Raw genomic sequence first — 14,824 nt, forward strand, 5'->3', positions numbered from 1 at the left:
AACTTGAATGCCAGAGTTTGTGTAATTTTAATCTTTTTCAGCCACTGTGTTGTCAATTTTATAACATATACTAATAAGCAATTAAAACAAATCTCTTAAGATTTTCCAAGGTAATTTCTAAGAGGATAAATAAGTATTCCTAGCAAGGTAAAATAAATACAAATAGTAATAACAACTATTCTGTCCCTAAATATCTCTTAAGATGATGACATCAGAAGTCGCAAAAATATAAAGTGGCCCCAGTAAAGCCTAAGTTTTTTTGCACACATCTATTTATTGCACCAACCATATGATTCTTTTTTTTTTTTTTTTTTTCCTTTTTTGAGATGGAGTCTTGCTCTGTCACCCAGACTGGAGTGCAGTGATGTGATCTTAGCTTACTGAAACTTCTGCCTCCCGGATTCAAGCAATTCCCTGCCTCAACCTCCTGAGTAGCTGGGATTACAGGCACCTGCCACCACACCTGGCTAATTTTTGTGTTTTTAGTAGAGATGGGGTTTTACCATCTTGGCCAGGCTGGTCTTGAACTCCTGACCACCTGATCCATCCTCCTAGCATCCCAAAGTGCTGGGATTACAGGTTTGAGCAACCGCACTTGGCCCCAATCATATGATTCTTAATTCGACAATGTATTTTGTTGCTAGTCTATACTAAAATTTCCTGGATGGTAAAAACCATAACTGTTTCAATTATCTGAATGGCCATAAAAAATAAAAAACACTTTATCTGTTTGAGTCTCCAGACCTTGTTTTTCACCCAACTACCAGGAAACTGGAGAAATTTCATCTGGATACTAAAAACATCTTTTGTATGAGGGGAGGAACAAACATAGACAGACTCATTTCCCTTACACTGAGACTTAGGAGAATTAAACGCTCTTGTCTGACTGACACAGTTCTGCTCTGGACATCCTCAGATTTCTCAACAACACTGAGGTGACTGTGAGAGGGCTTCCAGTGAGCCTGGGCTGATGGCCCAATGGTAAGCAAGGCAGAGAAACTCACGCTTATTCTAAATAGAAAACAGAACTGCCCTGGCGTAGCTTTAGAACCTGGATCGCCTTGTCCTGACTAGGTACCTCTTGGGTAAGAGGAAAGAGAAGAATACTGTACTAGAGAATCACATTTTACAGGTAGGTGTAGTTGTGATTATGCTCTGGATACACTGTGGTCTTGGTTTCTCACTCCTAAGATGCCTTTTTACACTTGCAGATTTTGCCATCAGATTCGGTTTTCACATAATTACAGCAGGTCACTGGATAAGAGCTGAAAAGCTCAAAGTGCCACATTCTCAAAAAGAAACTTTAAGATGTCGATGTTGACATCTCACAATGCAGAAAAGGCCTCTTGTTGGTTTTCAGTACATTTTTAATTCTACATCTGGCCCTGTTTTGTAATACCAGGCAGAGGCCAGAACTTATGTGCAGATTGTAGGTGGGATCAACCAGGCTCTGCATTCTTGGGTGTTACAGCAAGTGGAGTACAATCAAATGAGAAAGCCCCTCTTACAGGCTGCTCTAGTACATTCTAAGTGATATGTCTACCTAAAAGAAAAAAGATGAGTCAACATGAATATGAGTAGACAGTGTATTTGGGCCAAACATGAGGACTGTAACTTGAAAGCAAACATTCAAGTTGCCTGGAATCTACACTTTAATTAGCAGTAGTAACCAGTGAATTTGTAAAGGTAAAAATAGAAGGATAGAGAGTGGGCTGATACAAACATTCTTATTTATTTATAGAAATAACAATTATTGATTGAATATACATTGTCAAGATTTAGGGTTTGGGTTATAGTGTCTGGTGTGACATTAGTAGTTTAATTTATAGCTATTGTCATTTAATTAATGGCAACAGCAAACAGTTTTAAGAGATGAATATAGTTCAAAGGTGAAAAAAAGACAAAACTGTCCTCTCATTTTAATGTCTCTCTGAGTTTGACAACTGAATTTGTATTTCTCAAATAAAAGGTTTTTGTCCCCCAAAATCTCAAGATTCAGAATTTGGAACTGCAGGTTTAGGGCCTGGATTGTTGAAATAGTAACAGATGTTACCTGCACCTTTGTGGGCATTTTAGTAAGAAGAAATTTGTGGGTGTTTTAGCAAGAGGAGGAAGGGGAAAGTGAAGATTCTCATGTCAACATGTCATTACTCTGATTGGGTTTCTGGGCTTGCCCCATGGTCTGTGAATGTTTCAGGTCTGAAACACAAGAGTCACTGAAAGAGGTATTATGATTGATTGCTGCCCTGTGAAGTTTGTAAAAATCTGATCTAGCCTCTCCAGAAGTGACTGTAGGAGACTACAGATAGCAAATACGCAGAGACACAATTCTGCCTGTGTATTCAGGGGACAGCATGCACTCTGCAGCACAATTATGAGTTTACTGGAAGGTAGAGGGGGAAAGTCCTTGCTAGAGTTAAGCTTGGTTCACACCTTATATGTTTATATCATTTCTGATGATTCTAGACAGTATCTGGAAAGTATAATTAAGAGAAAAATTTTCTCCAGCCCCAGAGAAACTCCACAATAATAGAAAAGAAAAAAACTGTTTTATCATACCATTAAACTGGAATGTGACATATATCAAAGTCAATCTGCTTAAGAGATTGCAAAGACAGAAAAATGGTCACCATAATTAGTCCACAAGAGAATTTAGAGCACCATGTCACACATAGTTCATTCTAAACTCACCTGGTAACTAAGGTGGCCATCCATGTATGCTAATTACTTATATTCAATAACAAAATCAACTTTTCACATCTTCGTGACAGAAGGCAATTTTGTAACTCGAAGGCAGGTGCCTGAAGGTAGACACGCTCACTCTCCAACATAAATGGTTGAATAGGGTGCTACCTTTCTGGCTTTTTACATTTTAAAGCAATGGCTCTCTACTCCCTGAGCACTAGTCTATGGCCCTCCTGCTTGCCCACTCCTGGTGGCTAGTGTCCTCTCTTGATTCCTACCATCCAACACAGAAGCACAGCTCACAGCACAGAGCTTACAGTGACATCTCACATCGTATGTGAACATCAACTGCCAAAGCAGCACTCCAGTGCCACATTAGAGAGTGAAGCCTGAGCTGTAGGAGATCCTGCAGTCCTCCTGGGTAGAAATGTAGCTTTGAAATAATAGGAACAGGAGCAGCATTTCAGCCTCAGATTCTATTTATAATGGTGTCATAGAAAAAATACTGCTGGATATCTAGCATAAGTCTAGATAGAGACAGATCCAAGAGCTCTCACTGTGACCATGAACCTCATTCACAGATGCCATGAGGTACTAAAAGGGCTTCTGAAAGACACCCAAAGCTTTAAAAAGAAAAAACAGCTCTCAGTCTGAGCAAGATTACATTGGAAAAAAAAAAGTTAAAAGCATCTTAAGAAAAAACTCAGATTACATACAAGACTAAGTCAGCCAGAAAATATTTTTCCAAAAGAAATTTCTCTCTAAACACCCAAAGTGTACAGCTACTCTCAGCATGAAACATAAGCACTATGAAGAAAGGGGTCACACTCTCAGCGGAATTTTATGTGTCCTTTTATCTCTGTTGCTCTCTCATCTCCGGCCATTGAATGGGGAATCTATATTGGAATACATTTGACAATTTCCACCATTTTGATGAAAAACTGGACTCTGACTTTGTTCATATAGTGGAATATATTTGAGCTTGGACCATAGGTAACTGAAGAGCTATTATAGTGTTTGGGTGGCCACACCACTTGTGTTTATTTGTCCTGTAATTGCAACATTCAAATTTAGTAAAATAAAAGACACTAAACTTACACTTACCTATAGTTATTCCTATTAGATAAATTAGTAAGTGTGTCAGACTAGTATCTCTTGTAACAATTTGGTAGTAAATTTGCTCTGGATACTAGATATAAATATCTAAGTATAAATAATTTTAATGTAGTAGTCATAATGCATGTAGGATTTTTAAAAATTGTCTTTAACCATAATTCAATTAAAGCAATTTATATTTCAAAAGTATTAATGACAATATTAAAATAACTATTTAAGAAATGTATTCAGTCCAGGAGTGGTGGCTTATGCCAGTAATCCCAGCACTTTGGGAGGCCGAGGCAGGTGGACCACCTGAGGTCAAGTGTTCTGGACCAGCCTGGCCAACATGGTGAAACCTTGTCTCTACTAAAAATACAAAAAATTAGCCGGGTATGGTGGCAGGCACCTGTAATCCCAGCTACTCAAGAAGTTGAGGCAGGAGAATCGCTTGAATCCTTGAGGTGGAGGTTGCAGTGAGCCGAGATCATGCCATTGCAGTCAGACCTGGGCAGAAAGAGTAAAACTCCATCTCAAAAAAAAGAATATATATTCAAAGTAAATAACATTATGACCTTATATTCATACTATTTTTAAAAATACTGCTTAATTTATGTAAATGCATGTTGTTTAGAAACACTATACATAACTATGCTAATTGTTCTAAAGTAATAAACAGAAGTCAAAGTACAGCTACAGACTCCACTGTTCAGTTAATATACTGAACTGCTTTTGCAGTGTAAGTACTTCATCCTGCAAATATTCAATAATTACCTTGGATAATCACTTTTCTATCAAACAAACTTAAGCAGCATCTTTTAGACTTTATCATTCTGTAATGCTAAATTTAATCCTGACCTTGTGTTCAACTTTTGTGTTCTCTTACAATGAGCTTTAATCTAAACAAAGCTATGTCTACTTTAAAAGACTAAAAATAGAAAACATAAACCTTTGCCAAAGCAAAAATAAAAAGCAATGAATCTAAGGTTCTAAATGAATACAATCCTGAGTCAGTAAGAATGAGAAAGGGTTCACTTAGCTGTTACAGTTACTTACATATATTTTCTAAAAAGCACAGAACAAACCTACATATAATCTAAATGCTTTAAGAGAGATGAGCAAAATATTCTCCTTGATTTTTAGATAGGATAATAAAGCCACTTATTTCTCATTTATGTTTTCTCCTAAAGCAGCCAGGTCTCTGGACATGTTTTTGAACACTTGAACATCTGAATTTTAGTAGACACTGGATTCAGGCGTCTAAGGAGTAGCCTTGGGCACACGGTGCACTTGGAAGAATGTTTATATTTAAAAAAGCAGAATAGAAAAAGTGTTATAAAAAGTTCATGGTTGCACATGAATAAAGCAAGTTCTTAGAGTCCTATAAAGAGATTTAGATTCTGACACAATAACAGGGGTAGCCTACAACATCCCACAGACACTATTAGACAGATTTTTGAGTCAGAAAATTAACAAAGATATTAGGACCTAAACTCAACACTTGACCAAATAGTCCAAATATACATCTACAAAACTCTCTATCTTAAACCAAGATAATATACACTCTTGTCATTACCATGTGGCACATACTCTAAAATAGACCACACTGATGGGCACAGTGGCTCAACCCTGTAATCCCAGCACTTTGAGAGGCTGAGGCAGGTGGATCACCTGAGGTCAAAAGTTTGAGACCAGCCTGCCTGACATGATGAACCGTCTTTACTAAAAATACAAAAATGAGCCAGGTGTGGTGTTGGGCACCTGTAATCTCAGCTACTCAGGAGGCTGAGGCAGGAGAATTGCTAGAACTTGGGAGGCAGAGTTTGCACTGAGCTGAGATTACATCAATACACTCCAGCCTATGTGACACATTGAGACTTTGTGTCAAAAAAATAAAACTGACCACACAATCAGAAATAAAACAATTCTCAGCAAATTCAAAAATCTCAAAAATCATATCAATCACACACACAGACTACAGGTTAATAAAAATATAACTCAATTTAAAAAAAACACTTGCTATCATACAGTTACATGGAAATTAAACAACCTGCACTTAAATGACTTTTGGGTAAATAATAAAATTAAGGCAGGAACTAAGAAATTCTTTGAAACAAATGAGAGTAAAGATACAACATAACAGAATCTCTGCAACAGAGCAAAGACAGTGTCAAAAGGAAAATTTATACCATTAAATGTTCACATCAAAAAGGTAGAAAGATCTCAATTTAAACTTAATATCATCAATAAAAGAATGTACATCTATTTTGTATTTTGAAACTCTGCTAGAGATGTTTGTCAGTTTAAAGAGCTTTTCCACTGAGACTGTAGTTAAATAAATCACTAGCTAGATAAATGAAGAACGAAGATTCAAACTTGAAATGGCAAAAGGGTCATTATAAGTGACCCCACAAAAATATAAATAATCATTGAACTCTACAGTAAACACCTCTATGCACACAAACTAGAAAATCTAGAAAACAGTGGATAAATTTCTAGACAAATACATCCTCCCAAGATTAAAAAAAAAAAAAAATTGAGTCCCTGAATAGACCAATAACAAGCTCCAAAACTACATTTGTAAATAAATAAATAGCCAGCCAACCAAAAAAACAAAAAGCCCAGGACCAGACAGATTCACAGCTGAATTCTACCAGACATACAAAGAAGACCTGGTGCCATTTCTACTAAAACTGTTTCAAATAAATTGAGAAAGAGGGACTCCTCGCCAAGTCATTATATAAGAACAGCATCATTCTGATACCAAAACTTGGCAGAGATAAAACAAAAATAGAAAACTTGAGGCCAATAATTTTGATAAACATTGATGAAAAAAATCCTCAATGAAATACCAGCAAACCAAATCCAGCTGCACATCAAAGAGCTAATCCACTATGTTCAAGTAGGTTTTATCCGTGGGATGCAAGATCGGTTCAACATACAAATTAATAAATGCTATAAATCACGTAAACAGAACTAAACATAAAAAAACACAAAATTATCTCAATAGAGGCAGAAAAAGCTTTCAATAAAATTTAACATCTTTTATGTTAAAAGCTCTCAACAAACTATGCATTGAAGGTACATACTTCATAATAATGAGTTATCAGTGACAAACCCAAAACCAAAATGCTGAATGAAAACAAGCTGAAAGTATTTCTCCTTGAAAACTGGAGGAAGACAAAACTGCCTTCTCTCACCACTCTTATTTAACATGGACTCAAATTTCCAGCCAGAGCAATCAGGCAAGAGAAAAAACATAAACATTCAAACAGAAAGAGAGGAAGTCAAACTATCTCTGTTTGCAGATGACATGATTTTATATTTAGAAAGTCCTACAGTCTCAGTGGAAAAGCTCTTTAAACTGACAAGTATATTTAGCCGAGTTTCAAAATACAAAAGAGTTGTACTAAAGTCAGTAGCATTCCTGTACATCAACAACAACCAAACCAAAAGCCAAATTAAAAAAAAAAATCTCACTCAAAATCTCAGGAATATGGCTAACCAGGGAGGTGAAAGATCTCTTCAAAAAGAATTATAAAACACTGAATTAAAAAGTCAGAGATGACACAAACAAATGGAAAACCATTTTATACTGATAAATAGAAAAGATCAATATTATTAAGATGGCCATACTGCCCAATGAAATTTACAGATTTAATGCTATTTCTATTAAACCACTGACACCATTTTTAGCAGAACATCAGTAACAACAACAACAAACTATTTTAGATTTCATATGGAACAACAACAACAAACAAATAGCCAAGACAATCCTAAGGAAAAAGGATAAAACTGAAGGCATTACATTACCAACCTCAAACTATACTACAGGACTACAGTAACCAAAGCACCGTGGTACTGGAAAGGAAACACAACACAACACAACACAACAAAAAACAAACAAACAAACAAATAACAGACTTATAGACCAATGCAACACAATACAGGCCTAGAAATAATGTCACACACCTCAAACCATCTGACCTTTAACAAAGCTGAAGAAAAGAATTTAGGAAGAAATCCCTATTTAATAAATGGTGCTGAAATAACTAGCTAGTTTCAGACTGAAACCAGATTCCATCCTTAGTCCATATACAAGAAAATACTTAAAATAAATTAAAGACTTAAATGTAAAACTTAAAGTTGTAAAAAATAAATAAATAAAAACACTGACAGATAATCTAGGAAATACCATTCTAAACACAGAAACTGGCAAAGATCTCATGACGAAGTCACCAAAGCAATTGCAACAAAAGCAAAAATTGACAAATGGGACCTAATTAAACAAAAAGCTTCTTCATAGAAACGAAAATCATCAACAGAGTAAACAGACAACCTGCAGAATTTAAAAAAAAAAATTTGTAAACTATGTTTCTGTCAAGGATCTAATATCCAGAATCTATAAAAAACTTAACCAAGTTTACAAGACAAAAAGCAAACAACCTCAGTAAAAAGTAGGCAAAAAAATATGAACAAATGCTTTTCAAAAGAAGACATACCTGTGGCTAACATGTATATTTTTTAAAATGTTCATCACTAATTATTAGAGAAATGAAAGGAAAAACCACAATGAGATGCCATTTCACACCAGTCAGAATGGCTATTATTAAAAAGGCAAAAATTAACAGATGCTGGCAAGGTTGTATAAAAAAGAAAATGCTTATACACTGCTGGTGTGAGTTTCGTTCAACCACTGTGAACACCAGTGTAGTAATTCCTCACAGAACTAAAAACAAAGTTATCATTTGATCTTGCAATTTGATAATATAAATTTTTCTTGCAAAAGACACATAAATCGGGTGCAGCGGCTCACACCTGTAATCCCAGCACTTTGGAGGCCAAGATGAGAGGATTACCTGAGGTCAGGAGTTCAAGACCAGCCTGAACAACATAGAGAAACCCCATCTCTACTAAAAATACAAAATTAGCTGGGCATGGTGGTGCATGCCTGTAATCCCAGTTACTTGGGAAGCTGAGGCTGGAGAATTGCTTGAACTAGGGAGGCGGAGGTTGCAGTGAGCCAAGATCACACCACTGCACTTCACCCTGGGCAAGAAGAGGGAAACTCCATCTCAAAAAAATAAAATAATAAAATAAAATAAAAAGACACATGCACATGCATAACCATGGTGGCAATATTCACAACAGCAAAGACGTGGAATCTGCCAGGTGTGTTGGCTCACACCTGTAATCCCAGCACTTTTGGAGGCCTAGGCAGGCAAGTCACCTGAGTTCAGGAGTTCAAGACCAGCCTGGCCAACATAGTGAAACCCTGTTTCTACTAAAAATATAAAAGAAATAGCTGGGCATGGTGGCATGTGCCTGTAATTCCAGCTACTCTCGGGAGGCTAAGGCAAGAGAATCACTTGAACCCAGAAGGTGGAAGCTGCAGTCAGCAGAGATCTCACCACTGCACTTTAGCTTGGGCAAAAGAGTAAAACTTCAGCTCAGAAAACAAATAAATAAATAAATGCACAAAGACATGGAATCAACCTAAATGCCTAGTAATGCCAGATTGGATAAAGAAAATGTGGTATAGACAGCCATGGTGCCTCCTGCCTATAATCCAAGAACTTTGAAAGACTGAGGGGGATGGCCTGAGTCCATGAGTTCAAACCCAGCCTAAAAGACAAAGCAAAATGCCATCTCTACAAAAAAGTCAAAACAAAATATTAGCTGTGCATAGTGGTGTGTACCTGTACTTATAGCTACTTGGGAGGCTGAGGGAGAAATATTACTTTAGCCCAGGAGGCTGAGGCTTCAGTGAACCAAGATGATGCCACTGCACTCCAGCCAGGACAACAGGGTGAGACCCTTTTCCCAAAAACGTAAAATAACATAAAACAAGATTTAATACAAACAAAATATGTACAGAAACATTATGGAGTACTGTGTGGTCATAAAAAATAGCAAGATCATGTTCTTTGCATCAACCTGGATGGAGCTGGAGGCCATTATCCTTAGAAAACAAATGCAGAAACAGAAAGCCAAATGCACGTTATTATTTAAAAGTGAGAGCTAAATAATAACACATGGACACAAAGAGAACAGACACTGAAGTCTAGCAGAGGGTGGAGGGTTGAGGGTGGGAGGACAAAGAGGACCAGAGAAAAACACCTGTTTGGTGCTATTGTACCTCAGTGACAAAATAATCAGCATGTCAAAGCCCATGACCCAATTTTACCTGTATACCAAACCTGCACATGTACCCCTGAACCAAAAATAAACATTAAAAGGAAAAAAAAACCATGGATGGGAGAGAGTGTAATGCAGGTGGAAAAGAGAGTTTGTGCTACAGATAGTGGCCCAGGTGGAGCTGCACTCGGGTTTATTTATGTGTCTGTGCAGGCGGGTGAGATTATAAACAGATGGCCCAGAACCCTAGGCTGGCAAACAGGTTGCTGCTGCAGATTCAGTGTCTGGGGGTAGGGGTATGCCAGGAGACTTCTAGATACTTTAGTAGGTTTTTGGCAAGAAATGCTAGGGTCAAAAATGCTGTGGTGCAATTCCTAAATGTGTCTAGTCCTGGGAGTGCTGTAGACACAGCAATGTCTAGTGGGTATGTTGGTGAGTGGGTAGAAATCCTGTGGTGAGAGCTGTGGGAAAAGGGGGTCTGCTATCAGAATTCCCTTCTTCTAAGTTTTCAATAATCTGTCACCCTGGGAGAAGACCTGGAATCACAAGACAGTGGGCAGTGTGACAGCCTGTGTGCAGGAGAGTAGAGCCTCCCATTCCCAGACACCCAGAGTTCCACTCCAAGTCAGGCCAGGCCAGGTCAGGCCTCTGTGATATCTTCCTTTTGGCATCAGTTCTGTGAGGTTTGCTGAACACCAAGCAATTCTCCAACACCAACTCATTGTCTGATATTTTAATTCTGACACCACCCAGAGTCAGCACAGATTCTAATTCAGGGCTCGGTCCCACAGCATTGTCCTTACTGCGTATGTCACAGAACTTAGCAAAACACTGTATCTTTTACCGGTTTATTATAAAAGATACAACCCAGGACAAGTCAAATGGAAGAAATGTATAGAACAAATAAAAACATGGGCAGAAATGAAGCACATACGTAATCCAGGTGAATGTGATTAATAGAACTCTCCAGCCTTTGTGTTCTCCAGGAACAGTTTGTGGAAAGAAACACCCTTCTCATTATGACTAAGATGGCGCTCTCGTTTCTTACCTTTCACATAGCCAGACACAGGCTCTCCACATGTTCTTCCTTTTTTCATTAAAAAAAAATCAGCTGAATTTGTCTTCAGTGACCAAAATAAAATACTTTATCAAACTTTACTCAAGTTTATCTCCTTTCCACAGACTCCTGGACTTTGAGCTACCCTCAGTCTAAGCCAACATACAAATGTATGTTATGTTCCTCGTAAGAACATGCTGACTTAAGGGTAAAACACTCTCTGACCTAAAATCTGATTATTCACCCTCCATTTGCCAGTCCCCTCAAACCTTCTTTTTAATCGGCTTTGCTCCTCCTTATGAAAGAAAGCCCTTGTCTGCCTAAATTTTGCAATCTTTATAGATCTTACAGTTAGTTGGTACTGCCTCCTGTTGCAATATTCCTTTGGAATTCAGTTTTTTATTTTTTACTTAAATCTAACTGCTTTATTTTACAAAATCTAGAAACTACCTCAAAACAGTAACAACTTCATCTTCAGTAAGACTCTCCCAGTCCCCTTCCATCTGCCTGTGGACCCCCAGCTTTCCAGGGCTCTGAAGCTTCTCTGAGTATAAAGGCTTCTTCCACGGCTGAGGTGAGCAGCTGAGACGCCTGCACAGAAGTTCTCAGAAAGAACTAATTGGGGCTTTAATAACCTCTTTGTGCAGGTTTAATATTACCCTTAGCTCAGAGTCACTGGGCTCAAGCTTTAATTTTCATCTCAGAGTAATTCACTTGGCTTTTGAAACTAAGTGTGTGTACAATCCAGAAAATTACTCAAACACAGTATTAACATAAGATGAAGAAATTTTAAGGTGTCTACATTTCATACCTCGATAAGAAAAACAAAAGTATCTATTTATTTCAAACAATAAATGTATTATTGGATAATTTTAATTAAAATTATGTAGTAAACAATTAGTCACATGAAAACACTTCTAGGGGGTACCAAGTTTCATCTAATAAAATTTAGCATGAAACTCAGAAATCGTGATAACGGGATAGAGAACAGAGATAGTCACTGTCACAAATGTACCCTGCAAGAAGAGGACCTAATGTTTTCATGAATCTATGTAACTCACCAGATATCCATCACATTTTCTTGTGGAAAGGCATTCATTTTCTACAGCCAAAATGGAAGAGAGATTTTTTCCTATTCTTTTCCTTCATAGCTAGCATTCTGAAAGTGAAGCCTTAAAATTCTGTGTGAAATCACCAAGCCATAAGAAACGCACCCGAGAAAACTTCAAAACTCATGTTGGGAAAGAAAAAGGTAAATGAGAATTTTTAACAAATGTATGATTAGATCTTATTTTTTGTTTCTGAAACCCACCTCTTCTACGCCCTTTGTAAATCTTGTTTTTTTTTTTCCCTTTCAAGTCCTACTAATAAAATGCAACTTACAATTAAAAACTGAGTCCAAGTAAGTGAACAAATCTTTGAAAGGTGACAAGCCCAGAGAGTGGCAGTGGTGATTAAAAAACAAATCTGCCTTATTCATGTGTCAATTAAGGCTATTCAATCACTTGAGCGACTCTCCACCCCATCCTCTCACTGAAGTGCTCAATAACCACCTGCTCAGGAGACTATGTATGACTGCGCACGACCCAGTGAGTGATCCAGATGCATTTTACTCCACAAGTTCTTACACCATCTCACTGGGGTCAGGTTGTTTCTGACTTTTGGGATGCCATTTTTTTCTTTCACAAATTTTTCAATATTTTTCTTTAACTATATTTATTTCACTATTTTTCTGTCCCCTTAAAAAATCCAGGGGTCAGAAATTATTTCTATGTTTTATCCTCAATACCAGCATCTGATTGGCTGAACAGCAATGTGTCTCCAAGAAATCAAAGCTGGGTCAAGTAAAGACAGTTTCAATGTCTCAAGGGGTTAGCTTTTCAAAAAACAGAGTACACCAGGAGATGACTGTCAGTCCCACCACATCCACCTGCTTCCTTGAGAGGCTACACTCCATACCTCAGGTTGTCCTATGAGAAAAAATAACCCGGGAGCTGGTATTCACTAGACACTCCAGCAACATAACCTTGGCGGGAATCTTGGTTTATCCCAAAACAGTACTGAAACCCAGGACCAGGGTGACTGAGGACAAATGACCCCAAAATGTTCTAAGGGAATCCCTGACCCAAAAACATTCTGATAAGACCTCTGCTCCTGGGGAAGATAAAAAGAAAAGAGAAATTTTTTTTTTTTTTTTTTTAACAATACAGTGTCAGGGATTTATTCTTTATTCTCAGGGACAATATTTTTCAAAGAGAAAACACATCTTTGTAAAAGTCCCATCCAATGCTTTGTCAAAAAATGATTAACTAATGGCCATGTGAGGTAGTTCACTCCTGCAATCACAGCACTTTGGGAGGCCGAGGAGGGCAGATCACTTGAGGTCACAAGTTTGAGACCAGACTGGCTAACATGGTGAAAATCTGGCTCTACTAAAAATACAAAAGTTAGCCGGGTGTGATGGTGCGCATCTGTAATACCAGCTGTTCAAGAGACTGAGGCAGGAGAATCGCTTGAACCGGGGAAGCAAAATCTGCAGTGAACCGAGATCACTCCACTGCACTCCAGCGTGGGTGACAAAGTGAGATTGCATCTTATTTTTTTTTTTAATGACTAATGAAAATACCGCATCTAAAATGTACACTAAAGGACAAGGAGTTGATAATGTGAATTAGGGAGGGGAAATTGGCATCTGGAAATGTTAAAAAGAACTGGAAATGTAGTATTTTACTGCCAGCCAGAGTTAGGATGAAAGAATGCAGGGTGGGAGTGGAAGGTAGACTTGAGAGGTTGCTTGCGCCGCACGTGAAAAATGCAGGGGAAAATCACTTTCCTGTGGTGTGAGAAAATAACTAAGTGGCAGGCAATGAGACTGACGCGGCCCTAGTCTGGATTTTTCACTTAAAAATAAAATCTAACTCAAGTGCATTTGTTTTGGGGGGTAAATTACTACATTGAGAGAAAAAAATTCAGACTTAAACAATTATAAACTGTCAATTAACCTCTGATTTCATAACCAGGAAATTTGGAAGCTCAGAGTGGAAATTAAGAAACTACCTAACTGTATCTAACCGATTAATGAATGTGGGTTTCTCTTAATCATGTACCTTATAAAAAGTCTTCTCTTAAACCCTGTCGCATGGACCACAAACTACAAACCATAGCTGGGTGCTCTACAATTTTTGAACCACTGTTTGAATAAATTATTTAATATTTTTGTGATGACTCCAATAAATTTTTTATAAAAGAGGGACCAAAAGCTCTTCCGATTCCTGAACCCCGCACTCCAAGTCAGGATTCTCCCCAGGCGACCCTTTCATGGTCCCTGCACAATCCGGGAGAGATGCGGCGTGGTGGGTGCAGAGTTGCCCAAAGGGGGCTCCAGGCCGGGGCACAGTCACTGTGCAGGCAAGAAACAGGACGCCTGGGGTCCCGCCTGTCCGCCCAGCCGCCATCTTACGGCTGAAGGGGACTAAAGGTCGAGCTGCGCCAAGGCGGACTCGCAGCCTCAGATTTTGGAGCTGACTGCTAGGGGCCTGAGAACCGCTACAGCCACTTCCCACCGCTTTCAGCCAGCCCCTTCCCACTCTCTGGATGTCAGATCCCGCACTCACCATTTTGAGGTTTCCAGCGGCTCCTGGCGTCTCAGCTGTGGATCTCTCAATACCTGAAGGTCACAGAGTCACATAGACTGTATCTCCAGGAGCGGAGGACACAGAGCAGCAAACGACGCAAAGCAGCGAAGATGAGAACCGGAACTCTGACTGCAGGAGGAGACAAAGAACCCGCCAAATCCCGGAAGCCGTCCTGCACTTTCCAGCTGCGTGTCTTATTGGACGGTTCCTAGTT

General features: G+C 38.5%; 1 protein-coding gene across 1 annotated transcript in view; it reads right to left on the reverse strand.

Annotated features, from left to right (window-relative positions):
* LOC105718519 (zinc finger protein 724-like) overlaps window positions 1-14,824 on the reverse strand; it is a 41,429-nt gene extending 26,605 nt beyond the window's left edge. Inside the window, 1 exon segment of the mRNA XM_012454267.3 lies at window positions 14,590-14,824. Coding sequence (XP_012309690.3) covers window positions 14,590-14,592 — 3 coding nt within the window. The 5' untranslated portion in view covers window positions 14,593-14,824.

The sequence above is a fragment of the Aotus nancymaae genome, unplaced genomic scaffold (genome assembly GCF_030222135.1).
Source record: "Aotus nancymaae isolate 86718 unplaced genomic scaffold, 86718_ANA_hifiasm-v0.15.2.pri h1tg000049l, whole genome shotgun sequence".
Lineage (NCBI taxonomy): Eukaryota > Metazoa > Chordata > Mammalia > Primates > Aotidae > Aotus > Aotus nancymaae.